This window comes from Exophiala xenobiotica (genome assembly GCF_000835505.1).
Source record: "Exophiala xenobiotica strain CBS 118157 unplaced genomic scaffold supercont1.4, whole genome shotgun sequence".
Taxonomy (NCBI): domain Eukaryota; kingdom Fungi; phylum Ascomycota; class Eurotiomycetes; order Chaetothyriales; family Herpotrichiellaceae; genus Exophiala; species Exophiala xenobiotica.
The window spans coordinates 3,921,172-3,945,819 of record NW_013562491.1 but is presented as its reverse complement, the minus strand read 5'-3'; the positions used below and the strand labels follow the sequence as shown (position 1 = coordinate 3,945,819).

At 52.2% G+C, this 24,648-nt stretch overlaps 7 protein-coding genes across 9 annotated transcripts; 2 read left to right on the top strand and 5 right to left on the bottom strand.

Moving 5' to 3' along the window:
• The first annotated feature begins 392 nt into the window (after positions 1–392).
• On the top strand, positions 393–3,639 carry PV05_07650 (uncharacterized protein). Its single transcript, XM_013460494.1, has 4 exons — positions 393–1,084; positions 1,131–1,206; positions 1,262–1,399; positions 1,453–3,639. Exons 1-4 carry the CDS (start codon positions 931–933, stop codon positions 2,987–2,989), a joined length of 1,905 nt encoding a protein of 634 aa, XP_013315948.1. The 5' UTR covers positions 393–930; the 3' UTR covers positions 2,990–3,639.
• Positions 3,640–3,735: 96 nt separating this feature from the next.
• PV05_07649 (uncharacterized protein) lies at positions 3,736–5,428 on the bottom strand. Its single transcript, XM_013460493.1, has 3 exons — positions 4,941–5,428; positions 4,746–4,882; positions 3,736–4,592 (listed from the first exon to the last, which is right to left on the bottom strand). Exons 1-3 carry the CDS (start codon positions 5,277–5,279, stop codon positions 4,295–4,297), a joined length of 774 nt encoding a protein of 257 aa, XP_013315947.1. The 5' UTR covers positions 5,280–5,428; the 3' UTR covers positions 3,736–4,294.
• An 889-nt stretch (positions 5,429–6,317) lies between these two features.
• Positions 6,318–9,186, top strand: PV05_07648 (uncharacterized protein). The gene is made up of 2 exons (XM_013460492.1): positions 6,318–7,079; positions 7,331–9,186. The coding sequence occupies exons 1-2, from the start codon at positions 6,539–6,541 to the stop codon at positions 7,546–7,548; spliced, it is 759 nt and encodes a 252-aa protein (XP_013315946.1). The 5' UTR covers positions 6,318–6,538; the 3' UTR covers positions 7,549–9,186.
• Positions 9,187–11,876: 2,690 nt separating this feature from the next.
• Positions 11,877–13,902, bottom strand: PV05_07647 (uncharacterized protein). Its single transcript, XM_013460491.1, has 2 exons — positions 13,219–13,902; positions 11,877–13,149 (listed from the first exon to the last, which is right to left on the bottom strand). Exons 1-2 carry the CDS (start codon positions 13,749–13,751, stop codon positions 12,075–12,077), a joined length of 1,608 nt encoding a protein of 535 aa, XP_013315945.1. The 5' UTR covers positions 13,752–13,902; the 3' UTR covers positions 11,877–12,074.
• A 678-nt stretch (positions 13,903–14,580) lies between these two features.
• PV05_07646 (uncharacterized protein) lies at positions 14,581–16,620 on the bottom strand. Its single transcript, XM_013460490.1, has one exon. It carries the CDS (start codon positions 16,579–16,581, stop codon positions 14,608–14,610), a length of 1,974 nt encoding a protein of 657 aa, XP_013315944.1. The 5' UTR covers positions 16,582–16,620; the 3' UTR covers positions 14,581–14,607.
• A 285-nt stretch (positions 16,621–16,905) lies between these two features.
• PV05_07645 (uncharacterized protein) lies at positions 16,906–18,968 on the bottom strand. Its single transcript, XM_013460489.1, has 2 exons — positions 18,273–18,968; positions 16,906–18,226 (listed from the first exon to the last, which is right to left on the bottom strand). The coding sequence occupies exons 1-2, from the start codon at positions 18,833–18,835 to the stop codon at positions 17,089–17,091; spliced, it is 1,701 nt and encodes a 566-aa protein (XP_013315943.1). The 5' UTR covers positions 18,836–18,968; the 3' UTR covers positions 16,906–17,088.
• A 552-nt stretch (positions 18,969–19,520) lies between these two features.
• PV05_07644 lies at positions 19,521–22,384 on the bottom strand. Of its 3 annotated transcripts, XM_013460488.1 has the most exons (4): positions 21,469–22,384; positions 21,291–21,341; positions 20,940–21,184; positions 19,521–20,888 (listed from the first exon to the last, which is right to left on the bottom strand). In XM_013460488.1, the coding sequence occupies exons 1-4, from the start codon at positions 21,958–21,960 to the stop codon at positions 19,721–19,723; spliced, it is 1,956 nt and encodes a 651-aa protein (XP_013315942.1). In that variant the 5' UTR covers positions 21,961–22,384; the 3' UTR covers positions 19,521–19,720. The 3 variants fall into 3 exon arrangements, with proteins under 3 accessions (XP_013315942.1, XP_013315940.1, XP_013315941.1); XM_013460486.1 differs by having other exon boundaries at positions 20,940–21,341; XM_013460487.1 differs by lacking the exon at positions 21,291–21,341.
• Positions 22,385–24,648: the final 2,264 nt, after the last annotated feature.

The window sequence follows — 24,648 nt, the reverse complement described above, 5'->3', positions numbered from 1 at the left end:
TAACCTGAGAGGATGCCATATTGCCAGGGCGCCTTTCGCCATGGCCATACGGAGTCCAGGGAAGCCATGATAGGACGTGCGAATTTGATCACGGCTAGAAAAAGCATCTCGAGGTCTGTGGGAGAAAGCAGGAGCACAAGCGTGGACACGTTCAAGGAGTGGAAAAGCACAAAAATGTACGGGGATTAAATGGCTGTGCCGTGCCGGGAGTCCTTCGAAATACGAGCTTAGGCTATGATGGGCTTGATTCATTCTCAGCCTACCGAGCCACGAGCCTACCAGGTCCGTTAGTTGGCGCCTAGAGAGCCCAGTGAGCCCTCCATCATCCTCTGTCACGACTCGCCGTCACCTGTCGCCCATCTACCGAATGTCGCCTGCTGGCCTCCTAGGTACTCAATCAACCCTGCACCCTCGTTCTCCTCCTTCTTATCCTCATCCTCTTCCTCATCATCCTCCTATTTCCGGCATCCTGTTGTGTAACCATGCACGCGCCAATTACAGAACTCGTCGACTTCGACAGGAAATTCGCGTCTGACAATCCTCATTTCATTTCACACACCCACCCCCCTCCTCCTCCAGCTGACAAGCCGGATAAGGAAGGCTCCTGCCTTTCTCCGGGATCAAACACGACTGGCCTCGACGTCGGGAACCACTCACATGGACCGACTCTCCCACGCTCATGCTTGCAAACCACCAGGCAAGTTGCGGCCATCGTCGGTAAAGGTATCGTCGAGACTCACTACTGCACTCTTGACGGCGCCAAAGGATGCCATCAACGAAGATGCCCGTTCCACCGAGCGATGAACCAAGTAAGGTCGGAATTGCTCATCCCTGCGCTTCTTGCCGAAGACCTACTACGGTTTCAGCTGCTTTTCAACCGAGCACATGCGGCTCATGGCGGTCGATGGCTAGATATACCACCATCATCTCATGCAATCTCTGGGGAGCTATTTCCGATGTGATAGTCAACAACCCCGATGGACTCACATGGCATCATCAGCACCATATGACCCTATCGCGAGGTTTGGCAGTGACTGGAGGAGGGCCAGTGACGGAAGTGAAGTACGCGTCGTCGTCTCCCAAGGTAGGCTATTCCCAGACGGTCGTGGCCCCTAGCTTATGCGGACAAGGTCGTTATTGTTTCGAAACAAAAGGTACTAGAAGGATCATACCGATCCCAAACACAATAGACCCTCCCAGTCAAAGGTATATTACAACAATATACAGCAAGTGCCCTGAGTCGACTGACAATTGCTACTAGCCGTGCAATACCCAGGACAGCACGACGGCAATCGGAGCAGAAACCGGAGCCACCTGACAGAGACCAAGGTCATGGCAGCTACAATAAGCAAGCAATCTACACGCAGCGGTCATCGACTCCAGAGCAAACATCCTCACAGTATGCTAGCCGCCTATGATTCTCCTTTCAATGTTATACTCATCTCAATGTAGGTATGATCGCCAGGTGACATATTCGTATTCTCCCCAGGATGAGCACTATGAGATAGCAGCCCCTCGGGGGCCTCCGAGGGCTAGCCGACAATACCACGATGACCGTCGCAGGGATGATCGTCAAGGCTCCAATCCATCCGGCAACCAGACTCAGATCGTGACTGACAGGTCAAGAAATATGTCCTACGATGAGCACCGAGGTACAAATCGAACAGCACTGCCAACCCAGTCCGCGAACACTAGAGCACGAAGTGGTTTCAATGTTGAAGACCTTGAGTTGGATAGGACTGTCAGCGACTTCGTTGAAATCCCTTTAGCAAGGTTCCCAGAATGTCACGACTATATCAAACGCCACAAGGCCGTCTTCGACACAAGTCTTAAAGATCTTCTCGACGCCGCGTCTAAGGCAGCAAAGATCGGAGAGATTATTTTGGCTAAGCAGTGCATTCAGCGATTGGTTCTCCTCAAAACGTGCCGAGACTTCAATTCAGATGGCCGAGCTCAATACTTTCAAGAGCTTGCAACTCCACACTCAGAAGATTCACAGGCTTTCTATGCCGAGTGCGATCGGTATGAAGAACGGATACGTCCTCGTTCGGAGAAGAGCTCAAATGCTTTTGGGGATGCGACAGGAACTTCACGAGATCAAGGGATCCAGCATTCACCTGCATACCCTTCCACTATGCCGACTGGGTCAGCGGGCTATCGAGTGACCAACACGCAGGGTCAGCCGGCGGTAGGCAATTCTTATCCGACTAATTCAGTTCCAAGCAGTGGGCCAGGCATGACCCAGACTAGAAGGCCTTCAGTCGCTTTTCCATCAAATCCACGGTCTACTGCTTTCAAACCGCTCCCCTATGCACACGAATCTCAAGACCGTGATCCACAAACCGACAGGGCGCCCCTCGGGAGATCTAGGGATTCTTACTATGATCCCGAAATCAGGCGGAGATTCCCTACGGCAAATCAGGGACTTAATGCTGACTTCCGACCTGATAACACTGTCGAGCTTGATCGGCGGTACCGCAAGCAAAATGCCAACGTGTTCTTCGTTCCCGGCCGGGTGTTCTCCATCGTCCTTCACCACAGTCTTGGGCTACAACAAGGCAAATCAAAGTCAAATAAGACCAAACCGGACGTGATTGATGGATACAAAGGAGAAAAGATCGTCGGTGGTACAAGACGTATGATTGTATGGCGGCAGCGGCAGGGATACTCCTTATGCGTGCCCATCAGCTCCTACGGCAACAATGGGGTTGGCGAAAAGAAAGTGGGTGAAATTGAGAAGCAAGCTCATGCTATCGTGTATCCGAATGGATCAGCAGTTCCGCGGCCTTTGCCCAAAGAGTCTCATTTCGAAAAGAAGCCCATCGCGGTCGACATGTTTGAGGACCAGACCTTGACTGCGTCCAGCCGGATCCATTTCGGAAAATGTCAGACAGTCGAACACAATGTCAAGGTCATGAACATCGGCAAAGTCGCTAGAGACTCCATGGCTGATTTCGAAACATATTGCAAGCAAGAACTTCTCAGATGAGTTGTGTCGCTTCCTCTCATACGTACGATGTCCGGCAAAGCAAAGATTGCCGGTACTTGGTTAGTCGCTGCGACTAATCACAGGTCTACTTGACCTTACCACGTCTGTTAGGCTAAAGCCTAGCTGCTTTCCATCACCTCTGTTCACCGCCTACGTTCATTCCTTCAACGACAGGGATATTGTCTGCTTGGCGCATGTGAGTTCTACAGCGTTTTGTTCTGTCCACCTTTATCGAGGTTTATGAGTTGGTAGTCTGGTACTAGCTATGTCAGATTGGGTTGTCTACACTCGTTTATTCCCTTTTGTTGCAGCCTTGCAAGGATGTACCAGGTCACAAGTACCAAGTCTCATAAGGCTTCCCTCGGATCACGGCCAGGCCGTTATGCACGATGCCGCTTGACCTTCGGGGGCTAATGAGCGGCGATTGTGAGACGTGACGAATGACACACGTTCTCTACACGGCACCTTTGATGGTCCCGTTACGCCTTGTTTGTATGCGAGGGACGGTCAGGCGCCTGGGTAACGACGAGTTTTTCTGGGTTAAAGGAACTTTTGATGTATCAGGATGGCATGGGCACATGCACAGTGATGAATACGACGACTTTACGGCCTCTTTTACGATACGTCAAGTAGCAATGACATGATTCACGATTTTCCTTGATATGGTCTCCGAGCGTCAATTGCGTCTGGGGCTGAAAACAAGGCTGAAGAGCCTGTAGGGCACGGTCTTTGGTAGTCATGTTTGTCTTTCATTCACAATCCTATCACTATCTGTTTTTCAAGACGAGAGCGAACCTGTCCAACGCCACCATCTCGTACTCCAAAAGCAACACCGACCCCGGGCGTACAATCTTTTTGCGAAAGCCATTTCATTCCCCACGCAGTTTCCAATGTCCAACTTTGCACGCCTTCGTTTTTCCAGGGTATCCAGGCAAAATTATGAATTATCTACGTTCTCAAGTTCTTTGCTAAAAGCAAGGCGTGTTCGCTTTTCGTGTGTCGTGAGTCGTCATCGTGAGAGCAGAAATGAAGAAGTTAAAACCGCATTTCGATCGCCGCATTGTCTGGCATGCTCTGAGACTGCATCAGGCTGAAGATTTGGCAAACAGTGAGCGCCACAAAACTTTGTCGCCTTTTGCGGATGCCTTTTTGGCTATGCGGCTTTCCGTTTCCGTCGTTGGCCGGGGCAATGTCCGTGCCGGTTCTGCTGAAAACAGTCCGATTCGAAAGTCGGAAGCCGATAAGGCCAGACGTTATCGGCAGAGCTGCTTCCAACATGCATGCAAGGGCAGGGGAGTGACAATTTTACATCATTTCGTCTTTGAGATCTCCCTGGACGCTGCCTTCGCCGCTTCCGATACCGCCCAACTCCCTGACTTCGGCGGTGTCCCAGCAGAAACTGGTCAGATCGAGCATCCAGCGCTGATACTGCTCTTCGAGAAATTCGATGGTAAGTGGTTTGGGCCAGGACTTGAAAGTGGAATCGGACACGGGATCCTTGAGCATCTTCTCGTATGATTTGAAAGAGACTCGGTGGTGGGAGATGTTCTGCCAGGAATCGTCCATGTCAATGTGCAGTTGAGATCCGGAGAAGAGTTCGAATCTGTGGCAAAGTCAGGCATGCAGCACAAGTTGCAGACACAACGTGGCTTGGGCTTCGTGTGTGACAAGCAACAATCCTTGGTGTTGGAGATAACTCGACACGACAGTACACGACATGACACGTGTGACGGTCCGTTTTGCAATGCAGACTTACCCAATGTAGACGCCGTTGTTGGCGCTGCCCAAGCTGATGATTTTGGCACCAGGCGATGTCTTGACCAGGTGGTAGATCTCGCAATATGGGATGAGATCCTGGTGGTTGGGATATTGGGAGAAGAAAGGGAATTTGAGCTTTTCGGAAGTCGTTAGTTGTGCGTCAGGTGGTGTTCAGCTCAGATCGGCTACTCACAAAGTGCAAGTCTCTAGCTTTGTTCTCTTCGTCCTTGACCTCCCAGAAATGTCGCAGGACAATCTGATCTGTGCGTGACAGATTGCCGATGGAACTGGATGGCAAAGACGTCATCTGGTACTGTGCTGGAGGGCGATTTGCAAAATCGAAGCTAGACCCAGTGTTGACAGAGACAGGCCTGGAGTGGCCAGAATCCTGATGAGACCCGGCAGTCCCGTTTGGCAACATTGGTGCGTGAGTGAGTGGCGGTGTAAATGATGTTGGCGGTGACTGGGGAGCTTCACGATTATGGATGGAGTTGCTGCGGGAGAAACGTCGCATGTTAAATAGAGGTGACATGATATGTGAGAAGAAGGGAGGAAAGAGGAAGAGAACGAGAAGGGGAGATGAATGAGATCGGCCGCGAGCTAGCGAGATGAATTAACGAGGAACTGGTGCTGGTGAGGTGAAATCGACGGAGTTGGCAAAAAGATGGTGGTTGGTGATGGTGATGGTGAAGGTGAAGGTGAAGGTCGAGGACGAAGCGAGACGCCATGATACGCCCTGATTCGACGTCCATGTCATGGATCAGGTATAGCGCCGGACTTTTTCAGCCCGGTCCGCTCGCTAAAGCTGCCCAATTGGACATCCACTGACCACGTGACTGACCTACCACTGACTTCCCACAATTACTCACACTCCATAGTCCTTACCTAAACATAGTAGACACGCTTCATCACTTCGGACATCCAGCCAACACAAACAGGGCCTGGGTTCATCAGGTTGACCTTCAGCAGCTTGCTTTCTTTCTTCGACCTACAAGAGACGCCAGGAAACTGGACTGGACAGTGCAGAGTGACATCAATTCTGTGAAAGCAGTCATGGCCACAGGTGAGGTGACTTACCGTGCGATTGTCCTGCCAAACATCAGAGGTCAAGTTTCCTTTGAGAAGAGAAATTTGACATAAAAGAGAATTTCTTTATGATATGTAAACAAAGCACTGGCCAGTTGTGGCTGCTGCCGTCGCCAAATATTAATGGATTCAAGCAGCAAAACAGCTCCGTGCTTGAGGTTGTCTGTCTGCCACTCTGATTGGACGCGGACAGACCCAGGCCGAATCCTGGATGAACGTTGCCACTCTGTGTTCCCAGTTCAGGAATCCTTCCCAATTGAGACAAATCGGCCTCAATTTGAGCCGCAAGTTCTGTGATGCCCTGTCAGGCCATCTTGGCTCAATCGTTGAAGCTCCAGTTCGAGTCTTCACTGCAGCCTCCTGTCAGCCAATCATCAACCGTGCGGCTAAATACTCGCCTAGCGAGCCTGTAAGAAATGCTGGAGCCTGATATATGCTCAGACCGAGGGCATCAACCCGAGATAATACCCTTCGCAGCGGCGAATGGCGACCATCTCTCGCCGACTTTGAGGTCCTTTGATGATATGCTTACCGACCGCCGCTAGAGCTTCAGAAACAATCATTGCGGCGAGCACCTTGAAGTATAAAAGTAGGCAGCTGGAGAACAGCGACCAATTCTGTGGGAGGGTTGCCATACTACGTTTCCCTCGAATTTGTCTGCACCGTCGTACATGTTGAGCATTCGTCGAATTGTCAAGACAAACTATGACCACCACCGCAAAGTCCACCTCACTCCGCGTCGGCATGCTGCTGATACCGCCCGTCCAGCTCCTCGACGCCGCGGGCATCGACGCATTCGGCATGCTCGCGCCGGACTATCTCAACGCATGCGGCCTGCCTCAACCACTGCTTGACCTCGCCATCCCAGTATCAATTCACTACATCAGTCAGTCTGGTCCTGACTCGCACGTACCGATGACATCCTCAACAACACTACCCATCACAGACTCGTTGACTTCCCCAGCCGTGCAACCAGGTCAACTCGACGTCTTGCTCATTCCTGGCCCAGATCCGAATGCTATTCCTGACCGAGCGGTGGTAGACTTTCTTCGCGCACACCAGAAATTCGACAGAACTGACTTCTTGATCATATGCACCGGGAATTTCCCTGCCGGTTATGCTGGTCTTCTGGACGGAAAGAGAGTGACCGGGCCTAGGGGATTGCTACCAAAGTTGAAGGTGAAGTTCCCTGCCGCAAAGTTCGTCGACAGGCGGTGGGAGAGAGACGGCCGGGTTTGGACGTCTGGTGAGTGTCGACTGTTTATGCATTTGCTTGATCCATAAGTCCTTGATCCGCTTCTTGCCTCACGCCTCTCTCATTCCAGGCTTCGGTGCAAGGGGCACAGACTCTGCTACCACTGTGGTGGGACCAGGCTTTGGTGCACATGTCGTGATTGCCCCAGATCAATATTCCGCGAGGCACTAACTCCCCTTCCTTCTCCCTCCCACTCAAATTCTTGTCGCCGATTCCTTTCAACTGACCTCCTTCTTTGGCAGGTGGCATAACGAATGGCCTTGACCTCATCGCTGCATATTTACATTACAAAGTGCAGAAGGAGTTGGCCGACCTGGTCTGCGCCATGGCAGAGATTGGCGACCGACCACAAGATTACGATGCGGGCAAGGCAAGCAATACCCTTTGGTGGCTCTGGTTGATCCTCAGATCATTGGTCAAGGGCAAAGCCAAACACGGCAAGGACAAGAAAGCAAATTGAATTGCCATAGTGAGCAGGTGATCAGCTTTCAAATCTTTCATGTTTCCGCTATATACCTCGAACTCTCATGGCTCATCGATCATCTGCATCTTCGACTTCTAAGATGTCCGGAATGTTGATATATAAGACTTCGGTTCTTTCAGTCGAGAGATTTGTGTTTCGAACAAACTTGATCTTCCAGGCACCATTGTTGTTCGTGCCTGACGCGCCTCCACTCGATACCCAGATCCCACCGCCTTGCACGAATTCGCAGTTCTTCACAATCTGGCCGTACTTCGAAAGGATTCGCTCACTTCACGGCGCTCAGCACCAGCAGACATGTAAAAGTGGCTAGGATATCCCTGTAACAGGCAGAGTCAGCGTTGATCTAAATGTTAGATCTTTGAGTCATGAACTTACTTCCAACGGGTGTACAATCTGGTCTGCGGCAAGATCTCTCACGGGATCGGAGTTAAAGCCATGTTTTTCCGTTCAGAGAAAGACATGACAAGATAGGATGACGAGATGGGATGGAGGAGAAGAAGGAGGAGAAGGAGGAGGAGGAGAAGGAGGAGATCCTGTACCAAGGGCTGTTCCAGAGTGAAGGACCAGGTTGACTGCTGTCAAAACCTGGAGCGTGGTACTGTGTGAGTGATCACTCATGAATGGTGCGGGTGGGTGGTAGGAGCTAGGCCAATGTTAGTGGATGAACAGGAACATTGGGGAGTGGATGAGCCTACTCATGGTCGCTGGCTGTCCTAGGAGTCTTGGATCGATGCACGACAGCGGGACATGACGAAGTGGTGTCTGTGTGGACTGAGTAGGAGCGGCATTACCAGGAAGGCGTGCTTGAGGAGAGCCGTCCTGACCTTGAGTGGAAGAAGACATGTCGGAACCCGCCATTTGAGGCTCGGGGCATTATATGTCCCATGCTGGGTTGACGTCGACGACCCAGCACAGGCCGGCGTAATCGAAGGCGCTGGAGTATTGGATGCACGCGTCGGATGGCATCATCGCAGGCTCAGATTTGCGTCTTGCCCATCTGCAAAACACGGAGCTTGTCATTCTCTGAAACGCGGACACCCATCAGAGCTCTTGTCGACGCTGTATCGAGATCAAACGGCGAACGCATCGAACTTCAAAGTCAAAATGTCGACACCTAGGCCCGACAGGCGCATGCCCGTGTAGCCGAAGACAAGGCTCGTCCAGGTATGTCCCACTGGTAGAGTGTGTGAGAGGGAGAGGGAATGACCAAACCATCCTCAGGAAACCCCTCTTGCAACGACAACGAGAGCCCGCCCCGGTTCTTTACCGGATCTCGCTTTTAGCCACTTCCAATCGAAATCTTCTTGTGATTCCTGGCGGCGACTTGTCCGTGGCGGTCATCTCTCGTTTGCTCAAGATCCAGACGGCGAAGGAGTAGAGTTCCTTTTGAGCTCCTTTGAAAAAAAGAACAACTGGGCCTTTCCACTGCGTGAGTTGCACGGCTCTTCTTCGCCATGCCCGATTGTCCGCTTTCACCAAGGTCTGTCAAACCCGGCATTGCATTGGGTGGCTGGAGATGGCGCTGTGCAAGTGTGTGCATGGCCTTCGGACACACCTTGTAGAAGAGAAGCCCAGCGCAAATGTCCACCAAATATGCAATGCTGAGTCGCTGACCCGGCCCGATCACGCTGTCGGTTCTGCTTCGAGGCCGACTGCTGTGGAAGATCGGGCGCCATTCATATATAACGGCATTTTGATAGCAACCGGCGTGTGCTTGCTGAACCGTATCCCCAGAAGTGCTCGGGCGCGTGTTGGCCAGCGCCCCACGCCTGAGGCAAGTTATGAGTACGTTACCACCACAAGGCAATAATAGGACGTTGTTGACGAGGGAGCCGTGTTGATGTTCGACTGCCACAGGTCGGAGCGAAACAGTCGCATGCGAGGTTCGTCGTCCCCGCCAGACACGCACGCATGGCGCTTTTGGATAAAGCGCGATGGCACACCTGGTCGACATGGTTGCAAGCTCTCGCAGTGCAAAAGCAACCCATGTTGATTGTGTAATCAGGATAGTTTTGTGGCAATGTTGAGTTGCTCGTTCAACCAAGCTGCGTCGACAAAAGCGTCCAGGCCGAAAGGGCAAGCGATGCCGCCGTATGATGCTTTGCATGGACTCATTTCGACCTGTGCGGCCGTATCTTGTGACGACGTCGTTCACCTTGTAAGGGGCGGCGTAATTCGCCAATGACCCAAAGCACGCAGCAAATCTCCCAAATAGATCTGGACGTGCTGGTCCGTGAAACCGCACCCAAACACCGAGATCGGCCCAGCCAAAAAAGGCAGCGCAGGATGCGCCTTTCGTCGATGCTCCCCAAAGTACGCAGCAGACCTTGCAACTGACTCTAGGTATGCTGATCCAAACCGTTACAGCCGCATCCGACGGCCAAGAGTCATGGGCCAGGAGCACCAACAGCCGCCCCAGACGGACATCGACCATCATCCTGGACAGGTCAGCGATGGCTTCAGCACAGACAGGCCCAGGGAGAATACATACCTCATTGTCGTCTTGCTCGCGCCACCGTTGATTTCTTTTTATATGTATACCGCGTGGAGTGGTATGCAGCAGTCACCCCTTGTTGACGGCAGACAGCCCACGAAGGATCACGTCGTCGCTTGTTGCGCTCACCATCAGCCTCTTCATGTACACGCCATCAAGCTTGTCTGAGAAGATAGATGATGGTATGAGAGGATCTCCGCCTCAAGCCTGTATGACGGGCAAGCGATGGCGTTGGTGGGGTGGGGGCGCCTCTCGTGATATCGCCAGCTGGTCTCAGTGGAGGTGACGGCTCAATTCAGCCAACTGGTTTCGAATTTACGCCAGCCGACGGTTGCCTCAATAAGGACCAAGTTCATGCTTGATTGTACATTTCCCACCAAGCCGTGGAACTGAGCGCGGTGATATGAAGGAAGATGCTCGAGACCCATGGTCCATGGAGGCCAACTGCTCGAACTCGTAGGCGAGAAGGATTGTGTTGATATCTTTCGTGCCTCGGGCATCGTACACAATCGACAATGTCAACGCATTGACATCTTTGCTGGATTTGTGTGCTCGCTTCATCATATACCCACGGTACGTCACTTTTCCTGCTCCAATCCATCATGGACGGAATTCTTGTGAATTTGAGCTCAAATTCGACGTGAATGTCGACTGTATGAGAGGTACGGGCTCAGCTCGACATGATGTATTGCTTGTTCACTTTCGTGTGGAGATCCGTCGCTGGTTTTGTGAACGCCAAACGGTCCAAGATGTAATCTTCAGTCTTGACAGTTTAGGAGTGTGAAAAGTGGTGATTTCGAAGCGCTGTCTTGCAATGTTGAGGCAGCAGTCGCCCTTTGTGCTGATGGATCATGGAGGCACCACCCGGGAAACGATCACGTCGTGGCTCGTTGCGATCTGACGGTTCTTCTCGAGTTGGGTAGTCTCTTTTCACACCCAGTCGCGCAGTCGCGGATCTTTGCGCTCCTAAGAACTCTGCCGACCGCGGCGCGGCGAACAGGGCCGCAAATGAGGTCGTGGAGGAAGCGGCCTGGAAACAGCTGTCGACGCTTGAGGCGTCCCAAGGCGAGGATGCAAGGCGCAAGATCACTTTTGTTGTCGGTCTGGTCTGATTGTTGGTCCATTTTCTCAAAATGTCGATGCCTGTCTGTGGCATCGCCTTTGTCTCGGCAGAAAACCATGGGACGCAGAGCTCAATAAAAGCCCCAGAGCCGCGGCTGTCGCGAGATCGAATCTTTGCGGAGTACAGCCTCAAAAAGCTCACGCCGGACATCACTACCATGAGAGAGAGAGAGAGTCGTCGATCTGGATGCCTGTCTCCTGATGGAGACGGTCTCTGAGTCGTCCAAGGCCTGCGAAAGCGTGCAAAGAATTGCAAGCTTGCGAATGCGACTCTGGACAAAGGGTTTTTCATATATATATATATAAGTGTTGACCAAGGTCAGATGGCCAACCAGACCAAGATCAGTTCGACTGGACTGAGTCCGTCTGTGTGAGAATGAGAATGACAGATTGTTCTCCGATTTCCAGGGATAAGGACGAGGTACATATAGGATTTTCTGCGGGTGATGCGTTTGCGGCCTGTCACCAGCTTGTCCGCGCTCGCCACATCCCCTTCAAGATGACTTTGGGCTTCTGCGACATGTTTCTCACCAAAAAACGCTAGGCGGCTTTGGGCGATGATGTTCCAGTGTTATTGTTCTGCGTGATGATGTTCTGCTGTGATGATGCCTTGGATAGCCAGGGGGTGGTGTGACAACAATCACAGACATTCACGACCAGCAAAGTGGCATTGTCTGAAAGGAGCACTCTCATTCAAAATTTTGGTATTCTTCACATTAGGGTGATGCGGTCCTGGATTGCAGTGACTGGTCGAACAATGTTGGGTAGGACGCCTCCCTAGACTACAATGACCAGTGGAACAAGTGTAGGCGTCTATCACAACCACAAGAAACAACATGATGTCCGTATACATGTTGTACACCTGTAGTCCGCCTTCAATATGCCACTACGTTGGAAGAGGTGCCCTCTCCGAGCAGAACTTCTTGACCTCCTTGTCCAGTCTCTCCCGTTGCATAATAGCATTCTCCATCAATTCCTTGACGACCTTCACCTCCGGACGACCATCAACATTTCCTTCCTCGACCAGCCTCTTGAGACCACTGTCCTTGTACACCGACTCCATGAGATCCATGACGGCGAAAAGCTGGTTAGGCAACCACGTAATGATCGGACTACCGCCTGTCGCCGTCGGATGAGGAGTGCGCTTGATGATGTACTCCCTGGCGAAAAGCCAGTGGCGCCAGCGGAAGCTGCGGACATGTTCCAGGAGTTTGAGGTACATGACAGAAAGAAGCATGGAGTCGGAGTCGGAGTCGGAGTCGGAGTCACAGTCATGAGGTGAGGATCCGGCAACAGAACTCGCCACGTCGTGGCCAGTGCAATATTCCCTGACACCGACTTCTGCGCTCTTGCTCATGACCCAAGCCAGGAACTCCCTGTGAGGCTTCGGGCGATATTGTCTGAAGTCTCGCAGAATGTCTGAGAGCGGATTGCTGGGCATTGGAATCTCGAGCAAGTGGTCGAGCAAGGGTATGATGCTGTCATTGGCCCCCGATTCTCCTCGGAAGTACAGCGGCTTGGAAACTCCGTATTTTGTACCTTGGTAAATGACGCCGTTGGGAAACATGGACTGCGAGGTAATACCGAAGATGAATGTTCGGTAGGAGATGTAATCCTTCGGTAGAGAATGTGTCCACATCTGCTCCATGTGCTCTTCGATCCGCTTCATCGAGGCTAGCATTGTCTGGAACGCGGATATCGCAGCACGGGTATCCTCCGGAGCTTTGTCGATGGTAGCCAAGAGATTCGTGGCGCCTTGGATCAATGGTCCTGTCTCCTGGACCATGTGGATGTGAGTGAGGATGAACCCAGCTTCGGAGCTTTTGGGATCAAGACCGTGTTCGAACGCCCGGATAAGTCTTAAGTTCTCGTAGACCCCGGCACCAAGATTGGGGTTGACGAGGCTGTAGTTGTAAAGCGCGTATGATGCAGCATATGACATGAAAGGTGGGATGTCGAGACTGGGCAGGCAGACATCGGCGTCAGCGTCATACACAGCAAGGAACAAAGGTCATGGGTCCACTACTTACATATCGGCAGCCTTGACTAACGGTGCCGCAATGCAACGAGGCAAAACAGCTCTACCAAGCCCATACCCTGCACTGTTGTTCTTGGACCAGGCTTCCCAACAAGGCTCCAGCAGATAAGCACTTGCAAGGAAGCTATAGTCGCGAAAGAGAGCGGTGATGGCTTCAAGATCATATCGCTTTTCGGCTCCGTTATCGACATCGACACGCAAATCGTCCATGTGCGAGGTCAGATCTGGCAGCGCGCCCGAGTCGATCAAGGGTCCCAGTTGATACCTAGCAAGCAAGCCAGGAGAGCCATCATCCTTCACAATGGGCATGTCGTCAAGTATGTTGGACATTGCGTCAAACTGTGCTGGCAGACGATGCATGGGTGGGCGGCAAGGTAGGAAGCCAGTAGTCGTGGTGATAGTGAAGGGATCAGTGGAAGAGGGGATAGTTGCCGCATTGGAATGAAGATGAGGGAAGAGACTCGATAACGAAGGCAGCGGCGGTGAGTCTGCGATGGCCATGCTGGGCACACCAGGCCTGTCCATGTAAGACAATGGAGTATATGGTGAGCAAAGGAAATATGTGCCAATGACTCGAATGGAATTCCACCAGATCCGGTGAGCTGTGAGCTGTGAGCTGTCTGTTGATTGTATGACGGTGTTGCCAGCTTTGAAGTCCTCAGCTTCAGGCTGGGGGTGTCGCCGTATATATAGATCTTGGCCGGTTCTAATTCCGGCCTCAAACCCTCCTCAACTAGGTTTGTGTGATAGGAGAAAAGCGACGGTTTTGGCGGGGTGTTTCGTCAACGTCACGCGAATGCAGGGCTCTGCATATGTGTGATGAGCAACAACGACCCAGAGTTACTGTCATTGCCGTTGCTTTCGAGACGAGCATCCACAACAAGGAGACGCAGCCTTTCCTTGGCATCAATTTTCAGCCTCGTCGCAGCCTTCGTATCAGTCGGCCAGTGCACTGCGGTATATTGCATATGTGAAGACTTGGGTCGTTGAACAGTCTCTTTCACTGTTCTATGCTGTTGTCGTCTTCCTGACTCACCCGTTCACTTTGTCAGGGCAGATGACTAGTGATTCAGCGTATGGTGTTTCAGTCATGGCTGCATATCTGTGAATCCATTTGACATCACGCGAGACGTGGTAAATCTGGATGTGAATGGAGATGCCCACCTGCCCCTCCTCGACCTTTTATTGTTGAGTAATAGATTCTCCCATCCAAGGATTGAGACAAGCATTGCTTCAATCTGAATGGCCTGGCCGGAATATCTGCGCGAGGCCAGAGCCTGACACGTGACCTGCCCTGCACAAGCAGAGAGGCGGAGGCCGGAACACTCCCGGCCATGCACACAACGGCCTCTACGTCGGCTTTGGCATCGTGTTCCTGGTCTCATATCAGTTCGAATTCCGTTCTCTGTCCAATAGTATCTAGCAGCTCCATCGCTCTGAGGCCGTGCACAGCACATTCGCCGATAAACAAGCATTGGACAGCCCATTTCGCCGGATCTGGACGCAATGATCCCATCGGCGCAGACACAGAGTCTCGTGGAGTCTTCCCCCTTCCGCCACGGATGTCAGGTCGCTTTTGCTCGAGCCTGTCGCACGCTTGCAGGGGGCGCAGTGCATACAGCACTGGACCTCCATCCAAAGCACACAGCCAATCTCCTGTTTCGACCATGGACGAAGTGCGAATCGACTGACATATTGCACCATTCTTGAGTGCACCCTGAATCAACTTGGTAGAGTATGTACTGTCCTTGGCGGGCGAGGTTTTGCGCAAGTCGGATGCGCCAGTCGGAGGAATCAAAGAAGCAATAGGCTGAGAGAAGTCAGCTTCTCCGGTATCTGCCGTTCTTCTGTCCAAACCGGAATGCGCAGCAGTATCGGTTACAAAGAAGGCATTCGGCCATGCTGCTGCGCGTGACACGATACAGCCCAAACGAGTTCCATGGATCGTCAATGAGTGCCGAATAAAGGTGGAATGGTCAAGGGCGTTGCGACTGACGTTTAAACTGTACGCTGTGTTTCTCTTCGCAGGAGGCTCGGTTGGAGCACTTTCAAAAGTCTCGTCATAAAACGCTGTTACTGGTCCCAGGTCTGGCTGTTCCGTAAGCACCAGTGGTCGGATTGGAAGTTGTTGTCTCCAGTCCGGCAGCCATGTGGGCCAACCATCCGGTTGAGTATTACCTTTGTACATTCCAGCGGCGCTCAGTATTGCTAAGTCATTTTCCTGCTCCAAGCAGAATCTGAATGCTGTCAGGTATAGCTTATACAGTATGTCCGAATGTGGTGTGCCGTGATCTTCTAGACCGGTCGAGGAACTCGAGCCTAGAAACTTCGCCAGTTCAGGCACCAATCCCAGCAGGGCGAAGACGGCATCCTCGGATTTTGTGCTCATTCTCGGCCTCGTCAGCATGAGTAGATTGCTCAGCCTCAATGTCCCCTTGCCAAGGTCGTTTCGCACGTCCATGATGTTCTCGAAGAAGCCCTGGGAGTCATACAGGATGCTCGAGTGTCGCAGCTTCGACGCGTAGTGGAAGTACCACAAAGTAAGATCACTCCACGCCATCTCCAGCTCACCGCAGCAGATGATTGCAGCCTTGGCGAGGACAATCTCTTGGAAAGTCCACTTTCGACTGAACCAGACATGCTGAAATATCGAGAGCACATTGCGAAGAGCTGGCGGAGTATCTTGGCGCCTACTTTTGGGCCGTGTCGGCGTCATACTATTCACACTCGAGGTCGATGAACGGAGACTTTCCTGGGAGGAAGGCGCCCGCTGAGAGTACTTTGAGATGGAAGAGTTGCTGCTCGACCGTCTTGAAGTAGGGGGCCTCTTCTGTGGAGTACTCGGCTGTCTCGAGGATGCCAGGAAGTCGGAGCGTACCAGACTCGAGCTCAATGTCGTCTGCTGGAGTATTTCCCAGGCCATCGCCATCCTCTTGTCGTACTTGCCTAGCCAGACAATTACGCGGCTAGCAGATGAGTATACTTTCCCCATGAAACCGATCTGGTTCATTAGTTCAGTGCTTTCGGACTGGTTGATACAAAGCTGATCCACCCAAAGCCGTCTCCAGGAGTCAGGATATCGTAGATGGACCAGTGCATCATGCAGAGATTCAGTGACCGCAAAGCCGAACCCGTTGCACGAGATTGGCGAGGACTTGACGCTGTCGCCCCAAACGTACGACAGTGCTTCATATTGGCCGGCTCGTGGGGAGGAGATCACTTGCATTTCGCAGACAATCGGACTTCCTTTGGGTCCCGGTGCAAGAAGTAGGGTGCGAATCTCGTTGACATGCAATGTGCTGTAGACATCTTGAGCGGTCGCATCACTGTCGAGAATGAAGCCACGGTCGTCCATCGTCGACGGCTTGATTGATCGCCGTAGCTATCAGAGTCATCTAAGTCTCCGGTCGTTCCCCTCTCCGCTTGTGGTGATAGCGATGGGGGATTTGTCCATCCGGCGCACCGGGTTCATGTAGAATATAAGCTAGAAGCCGGCTACATGAGATCCGTCACTGGAATAGGGAGAAGCCTTCAGCTGAACGTCAAGAAAAAGCAAGGAGGTCTTGAGATTTCCGGCCCCCAAATTGCACGACCGTGAGACGGATTAGCATGCCACTTTTGCGGGGACGACCTGGTATCCTCGTATCGGAAGTTATCCCTGTAGCTTTTGCTTGGTGTTGGGAATTTTGTGACACTCGGATTGTCAGAGACGTCAAGCCTGCCATCTGAATCATTTTCCATTTCACTTGATCACCCAAGGCTATATACCTCGGTCAGTATGCTACGTTCTCTGACCATGGCACACACGAAGGATGAGTTCTTCAGTCATAAGTTCGCCGTAGATCCTTAAGATGCCTCAAGATCAATACGCCTTTTTTAGACGCCATCCAGCACCAACGACCCTTGCAGCTGTATACATGATGCACGATGCCGCATAGCTGCAACTGGTGAACACAATCAGCCCCCAGTATTGTCCACCCGTCCTCGTCACCAATTGCCCCGCGATCGGGATGCCAGTCAACGACCCGAAAGACACCAGCGTATAGCAAGTCGCGTAATAACGTCCATAGTTCTCAACCCTGCAGAGCTGACCAACACATACCGGCGTCAACGAGATTCCAGACCCTGAAGCGAACCCAAAGAGCAAGGCATATACGATGATGAGAGCGATCGACCCGTTGGCCGGAAGCCAAAAGGCCAAAGTCGTGACCAGGCACATTGAGATCGTGATGATCATGCTATTGAATCTGCCAATCCGGTCGGCCACGAGTCCGGGGAAATATCGACCAAAACAAGACCCCACGTTCAATATGGCAATGATCTGGTACGATAAATCGGTCGATATACCGTGGCTCAAGGCATAGCTGCTGAGGTACGTCAATGGAACGAAGAGGCCCCATTCGACGAAGAAAGTGCCCGCCGTCGTCAAGGCGAAAACAGGGTCCCTGAAGATGCGGAAATCCGGAAGTATGTTCTCCTTGGTGGCCTTGCGAGGAGGGAGGCGGGACTTGATGAACAGGTTGGCGAAAATGAGCAACACCAAGTCAATCAAGGCGACAACACGAGTTGACCACGCCCACCCGATCTTGGGAAAGAGTGCTTGCAACGTCAATGGGAAGATGATCCCTCCCAACGAGCCTCCTGCTGCCGCAAGCCCGGTCGCTTGTCCTCTCTTTCGAAGGAAGAAATGGCCAACAGCCGCAATGGCTGGCGTGAAAATGAGTGAGGTACCCAGCCCACCCATGACACCAATGGTGAGCAAAAATTCGTAATATTCTTGACAAATGCCCACAAGAAGTAGGGCCGCCAGCAGCAATATTGACCCAGCAAGCACAAGATATCTAGGTCCTTTGGCATCAAAGACGGGCCCGATCTGAATGCCGAAGAAGAAGGACAAAAACGCGTAAATTCCAAAAATCCATCCGATCGTGCTCTCGGAGTAATGCTGGAGCTGATGGGTGGACAGATATGCTTGGTAAGTACCGAGTGTATTCATCACGCTATACAGTCGTCAGCAAGGCCAAGAGACAGAACAATGCGACTTACCCAAGCGAAGCGACAAGACCACAGAAGGAACCAAATACACAAAGCCATGCTTCCCGTCCTCCTTCAGGATACGTGTTTCCGTACGGATCGGTTGACTGTCGGCTAGTATTTGCCAGATTACTCGGCACCTGGCTCAGCGTGGATGCAGAGCTCGATGATGATGACCGTCGAGGATGTGCCGTTGACCGCGTCGACCCATGTGTCTTTGGCCGTTCCAGGTCGCAACTGTACGATGTGAAAGGTGCAGCAGCGACAGAAATAGGGGCAGTGTTCTGCCGAGATCCTGGACGTGGTCGGTGAAGAACCGAGAGCTCTTCTGAGGCTCCCTTCGAGGCATCTGTGTTCAAGGACGCGTCTCGACCATCGTCGGCCGTGGCGAACGCCTCTAGCGTCTTTTCACTTTCCTTCCATGGTGTATGGTGATCGCCCAGGAAAGACCCGGCCTTATGGTCGGACCATCCAGGGTTTTCGTGATGAGTGTTTGATGGCGGCGAACGGCTTACGTCCTGGTCTTTGTCCAGGGGAGTTCCGTGTTGTTGTTTTTCGGTGGGCTCAAACGTCATGGACGGTCCTGATGTACACGACTTGTCGAGCGCGGTGTCCTTGGCCTGTGGCGTGGAGATCGTTCGGTAGGCTATCGAATATATATATATACGTTCCCAATCTCGGTAGGTCGCGACCAAGGCTCTACAATCCTCTATGAACGGATGACGAGAAGAAAAGAAACACCAGCACTAGCTTCACAATGAGGACAGGTAGGTACTAGATTCGTACACGATGAGAAAATCTGCGACGTGCGATGTCGGCCAAGTCCGCAAAAATGGGGGAATCTCCGAGTATTGAGCCAGGAGAAAGACGGAGCAACCATCAACCCATCAACCCATCACCCATCTCGCCATCGACCCATCGAGCCATCCCCAAGTATCTAAGATCAGATCTCCTCCACTTTTCCCCCAGTCCTTGCCGACCTCGTCTTTGCATATATTACATGCGTCGACCCAGCTATCGAGCAAACCGCAGTACTGAGGAGGAGACCAGACGAGCCATATCCCCCAAGTCCCACCATCCACCCTGAAGCATGACACAACATCCACAAAGTATAGCTTACTAAGCCCCTACTCAGGCCCAATGCGGAGTACGGAGTACTGAGAACGCTCGACACAAGGAGATTGCCGGGCTGTGTTTGTACATTGTACATCGTACATCATCCACCATACCTGCCATCAGGGACAGTTGAACAGACACGACTATTGTTCTTGAAGCTTCATTCATATCACATATCTAGCCTCATCAGGTCGCGCTTCCTGGCAACCTGTGCCATCGTGCGCTGTGTATAAACAAAGGATTGGAAAAAGAAGCGCTCATGATCCCCAGCCAGTTTGTTTGCAGCATGATCGGAGACAATCTTCCACCAGTGCCTCGATCCATAACCCTCGGAAAGTCCTTCACTATCTAGCACTGATCTCTTCCCTCAGCTTGGACGGAGCAGCATTGCCGCCTACCTTGTTCCTCCTGCCCAATAACGTCGAATTGTCCAAACTCAGTTCAAACGGCTGCTTGTTTCTGCGACCGACATCGCGCTTAGCGGCGGCGGCAACAGCAGGACTGTGTTGACCATAACCTCTTTCCTGTTGTTGATGATGTTGACTTCTTGCAGGTACAGCGGCAGATCTCGCTTGGGCTGCTGAAGACGGTTGTGTGCCAAGGTTGGTTGTCCGCATCTTTGCTTCCATGCTTGTCACGTCGGTGGGTTGTTGCGCCTTGGGTACTTTGCTCGCGACAACTTCCTCGTCCTCGTCGTCCTCGTCAAACTCATCCTCATTTAGAGGGTTCAGACCACCGGGCATACCGGCTCCTCGGTATCCTTGCTTAAAGTTCTTTCTTCTCTTCGCTTCTTCCTCCTGTCTGTGTACAGCATACCCGACATCAAATACTTCTCGCAAGTTGACGGCTCCCGGTGATCGGAAATCGGCTCGCCTACCAGGTGTGCCGGGTGTACCAAGAGCATAGAGGTCGGCGGGGACATTGCCAGCCTGCATCCATTCTTTTTGTCGTACAGCCAGAGGAGTGGCCAGAGGTGGAGCATCAGCCGCTGCGTATGTCGGTTCTTGTACATTTCTGATCCAGGGATGTGCCAAGAATTGCTCGATTGTGAATCGCTTGTCGGGATTGACAGTCAGCAGATGGGAGACCAGGTCTTGTGCGGATTTGGAGATGTCATCCCACCAGGGTGAGAGGAAGGTGTATTGGCCACGAGCGACCTTTTCGGTCAGGACTTGGATAGATTCGTCGTAGAAAGGAGGGAAACCGCAAAGTAAGGTGTAGAGGACGCAGCCGAGGGCCCACATGTCGACTGATTTGCTGTACCGTTCATCTTTGACAATTTCTGGTGCGGTGTAGCCGACAGTACCACACGGTGTCATGGTTTGAGAGTCCCAGATGACCTTGGAAAGTCCAAAGTCGGCGATCTTGATCTGTCCGATACCACCGGCACCAACGCCGGGTATGAATTCACCTTCATCAGCCTTGTCCTCCTCGTCGGGTCCTTTGGGTTTCGGATTCCGAGTCGGAACAAATGGTACTGGATAAAAAAGAAGATTCTCAGGCTTGATATCTCTGTGTCATGTCAGCATGATTCCATATATCCTGTGTCCAAGGTAGACGCACCGATGAACAACACCGCATTCTTCATGCAAGTAAAGTAAAGCTTTTGCGACTTGGGTGATGACGTGACGGCTGAGGTTCTCGCTGAAGTATGTTAAACGGACGATTTGATGGAACAATTCGCCGCCGGGACAAAGCTCGAGGACGATGTAGTAATACTGCCTCGACTCGGAGAAATCGATCAGTCGGACAATGTTGGGATGATCGAGTTGCCGCATGATTTGGACCTCTTTCAGGATATTTGCGCGCTGGGAGACAAGGTCAGCACATGTTATAGGCAGGAGAAGGTGTCATCAGCAGGTCAAGTAGGTTCGACAAATAGAACGAGGGGGGAGGAAGGGTGGATAAGCGCACCTCCACGCCCTTTGGTTGTTTCTTGAAGTTCGGATGAAGGTGAGCATCGCCCTAAGGTCAGAGAGTTGGTTCGGGTTTTTTGATTCAAAGCTTGGGGGAGTGGAGAGTGTGGAAAGGACGCAGTATTGGGCAGAGACAATGAAAGAGGTGTCTGGGGCTCCCATGACTCCGAGCATACCTGATTCGAGTTCATTTCGAACTTTCGCACCACCTTGATGGCAACCTCGTCGTGTGTCTGCGTATCTCTAGCCTTGTACACGTTGCTGAAGGCGCCATCACCCATCTTTTCTACCAGGATGTATCTTTCTAGACCAGGATATTTGGGCAACTGGCCCGCCCTCTCCCGCTCCTCGGCGACAATGGCCTCGATGGCGGACTGGTCAATCTTTTGTTGCTTGCCTTGCTGGTTGGCTGCCGCCGCTCCAGCCTGTGCAGCGACATTTCGATTGTCGACCGCAGCCGCCGAGTACTCGCCTGGTTGTGGTATTACCTGGTGATGTTGTTGAGGTTGTCGGTGAACGCCGGCAGGCTCTGTTATCCCGTGATGGTATTTTTGTGGTTGTGCGTGGACATTTGAGACGTTGGTGGTAGGTTGATCGCGGGGTGGCTCAGCAACTCGGGCTTGCTTGCCATGACGTATGAAGTTTTTGAGGTTCTGAATGGTACTCATGTTTAGCGAGGTTCACAGGACGTGGAAGGTCAAGGTCGACGGTGAGAAAGGGTGGTTAGGAAGACACCGGCCAGTCGTGACGAATGGAGAGGAGGAGGAGGTTGTGATGAGAAGAAAGTTGCAGAGGCCGTTGGCGATTTCAGTTCTGGGAAGGCGCGGAAAAGCAGGGCCTGCCTAATGGTCCAGATCTTGCCAGGCGATGATGAATAAGCGAAGCGAGAAGTGGAGAGTGGATGAGTGTGCAGCAGATACGAAGATAGCCTGCTGGGAATGAGTAGGCGCGGCTTTGTCCCAAGAAAGGCTTCTTGATAATCCCCAAAGGCGGAAGAAAACAGCCGATTGCTGCAAGATAATACTAGTATCTCGTGTACAGCAAACGAACGAAGGGGAGATGAATAATGAAAGGTGAGATCGCAGAGGAGGGGGGAGAAAGTGAAGAAAGTGACACAGTAAAGATTCAAGGGAATCATCGACGTAGCCGTTGACGTAGGAGGGTGGAGCACTTGGAGGAGCAGGCAAATAGGCGATGATGGAGGATGATGGGCGCACTCACTCGGCTTGCATGGTGGTCCTGGCCACCTAAACCCCCTAACCCACGACCTCTAAGCCCCCCATCACCGTTCCTAGCATGGAGTCCAGCCACCCGCCCATCGACGTCATGCCGCCTGTGAAGTCCCTTGAGTCGTCCTGTATGTTCATCTTTTAATTTCGTGCTGGACAGTAATGGCGAATAGCTGTCTGGGAGGTCCAGATCCCAGCCCAGGTCGAAATCCCGGTTGAACTTGACATTCAAGCTGTCAGGGTATAGCTCGTCGTCCACGATCATCGGTTCAAACGCCGCGGGCGGCACTTCTCGGTCTTCGCTTTTCCATGAGTCGAAATATGACGCCCAGCTGTCGGTGGGTGTGGGAGTCGGCGTCGAGAATCGACAGCCTAATCGAGCCATGATGTGAGGGTGTCCTTGGTCAAAGTGGTGAGCGAATGGCTGCTAGGGAAATAGGGAGCGTAGTGGAGAGCTACAATATAAGGAACGAACATTGATGCTCGTCGATGGCAAACGTAGTTTTGGTATGGCGGTCAACGCATCACCATCAAGGAGTGTCTTGAGTAGAAATCAATACTCTGAGGATCGGTCTCAGCCAAAAGAAGACGGGAACAAAGACAAACAAAGACTTCTCTACGGCGTACACCTCTTTCTATCCAAATCCACCTGGCCTCTCCCGTCTTTTTGATCAGTTGCATTTCCACCCATCTCATCCTCGTCAGGCCATTCTTGATCGGTGATCATCCCATAGTATTGGCGGGTGGGCTGAACCGGTGCACAGACGGCTTGTCGCACACAAGGAGATCAGAACCGGGTTCATGACAAGATGGCTTGCCCCTGGGCCACCGTCGATCCTGCATATCCAAGATTCCAAGGCAAGGGGTCGGCAAGGCGGAAAGTACAACGTCAACGCCCAAGATTCGGCCACCAGACACACACTCCACTCACATTCGTTGCCGGTGCTCAAACACGTCACCCTGTCGGCGCGTTGGTCGAACGTCCAGTTATGCAATGAATTTGTCGCGTTAGCTATGTGCCTGGTGGACGCGTGAAGCCTGTCAACCATATGGAAAGGATAACCTTATCGCCGAAACACTCCTGCGATCAGCGTTATACTACCAATGTGGCCCTTCTCGACGCTGTCCACCATTGTTCGGGTGAAAAGAAGGCTGTTTGTGGAATGTAAAGAAACATTCCCTTCCCTTGAAACTTCTGTCGCTGGAAATTGTAATGTCGAAGCCGGCGATTGCGTGGACCATACAGACGCCTCCTCGGGAGGTGCTTCACCACGTCCTGACAGAGTAGCCAGAGTCATTGCCTACCTTACCGTTGCAGTCATCCTGCATTGCTCTTGCCAAAAGTCTACATGCCAATGTGCCGATGCGTGAAACACAGACCATTTCACAGGAAACTAAAGCTTCATTCAAGTCGCCGAGGAAGTGGGTAAGACTTTCGACATATTATTTGGTCACATGGGCACGCAGTTGTGACAGTTGCACAACTGCTGGAATCCTGCACACTACGCTGCCAACCTTCTTTGAGCCTCCATCATCCTCCTTACGGTTAAGATATCCGTAACCCCTGATCAAAGCGGCACCATTGCAGGAGATGCTCTGTCTAAAGTTCCACTGAGATTATTAATGCCAGGTATGCTTCCACGTAGAGCACGCATGAGGCTGGAGATGGTGGATCTCGTAAGTCTGGCGAACCTCTGCTTTTCCCGGGAGGCAGGGATTGTGTGCTCGTGCGTACATGTGGCAACGTCCCTTGTGCAACTACTGCAGGTACGAGCATGGAAATACTCCTAAAGCCTTTGAGGCTCAGGACCTCGATGCAAGAAGGTCACCGGAAGACACGGAGCTGTCATAATCAATAGAATCCTGTCTCGTTCAAGAAGCTGACATAGAAAGCGCTTGAAACAAACCTCGAGAAAGGGTTGACCTTGGGAAAAAAGGGTTTGTGCTTTGCGATCGGAATATCATTGGTCAAGCAAGGCCATGACAGCGCAGGACAGCCAAGGCACTTCACCCTTCACCGCTCTCGATTTCAGAGGAAGGTTCTTGGGTCCGTTGCGGCTGGGGAGTAGCCATGGAGCGCTCAAAGATGACCACATGATCCTAGCAGCGCGTTTCGCAAGGCACGTC

Coding starts and splice junctions, on each gene's coding strand:
- PV05_07650 (XM_013460494.1), top strand. CDS start 931: ATGCAATCTCTGGGGAGCTATTTCCGATGTGATAGTCAACAACCCCGA. Junction 1,207..1,261: donor ATAGACCCTCCCAGTCAAAG/GTATATTACAAC, acceptor AATTGCTACTAG/CCGTGCAATACCCAGGACAG. Junction 1,400..1,452: donor CCAGAGCAAACATCCTCACA/GTATGCTAGCCG, acceptor ATCTCAATGTAG/GTATGATCGCCAGGTGACAT.
- PV05_07649 (XM_013460493.1), bottom strand. CDS start 5,279: ATGTCACCTCTATTTAACATGCGACGTTTCTCCCGCAGCAACTCCATC. Junction 4,883..4,940: donor AAGCTAGAGACTTGCACTTT/GTGAGTAGCCGA, acceptor ACTTCCGAAAAG/CTCAAATTCCCTTTCTTCTC. Junction 4,593..4,745: donor AACAACGGCGTCTACATTGG/GTAAGTCTGCAT, acceptor ACTTTGCCACAG/ATTCGAACTCTTCTCCGGAT.
- PV05_07648 (XM_013460492.1), top strand. CDS start 6,539: ATGACCACCACCGCAAAGTCCACCTCACTCCGCGTCGGCATGCTGCTG. Junction 7,080..7,330: donor CGGCCGGGTTTGGACGTCTG/GTGAGTGTCGAC, acceptor CTTCTTTGGCAG/GTGGCATAACGAATGGCCTT.
- PV05_07647 (XM_013460491.1), bottom strand. CDS start 13,751: ATGGACAGGCCTGGTGTGCCCAGCATGGCCATCGCAGACTCACCGCCG. Junction 13,150..13,218: donor TTAGTCAAGGCTGCCGATAT/GTAAGTAGTGGA, acceptor CTGCCTGCCCAG/TCTCGACATCCCACCTTTCA.
- PV05_07646 (XM_013460490.1), bottom strand. CDS start 16,581: ATGGACGACCGTGGCTTCATTCTCGACAGTGATGCGACCGCTCAAGAT.
- PV05_07645 (XM_013460489.1), bottom strand. CDS start 18,835: ATGACGTTTGAGCCCACCGAAAAACAACAACACGGAACTCCCCTGGAC. Junction 18,227..18,272: donor GGTCTTGTCGCTTCGCTTGG/GTAAGTCGCATT, acceptor ACGACTGTATAG/CGTGATGAATACACTCGGTA.
- PV05_07644 (XM_013460488.1), bottom strand. CDS start 21,960: ATGAGTACCATTCAGAACCTCAAAAACTTCATACGTCATGGCAAGCAA. Junction 21,342..21,468: donor TCGAAATGAACTCGAATCAG/GTATGCTCGGAG, acceptor CTCTGACCTTAG/GGCGATGCTCACCTTCATCC. Junction 21,185..21,290: donor AACAACCAAAGGGCGTGGAG/GTGCGCTTATCC, acceptor CTTGTCTCCCAG/CGCGCAAATATCCTGAAAGA.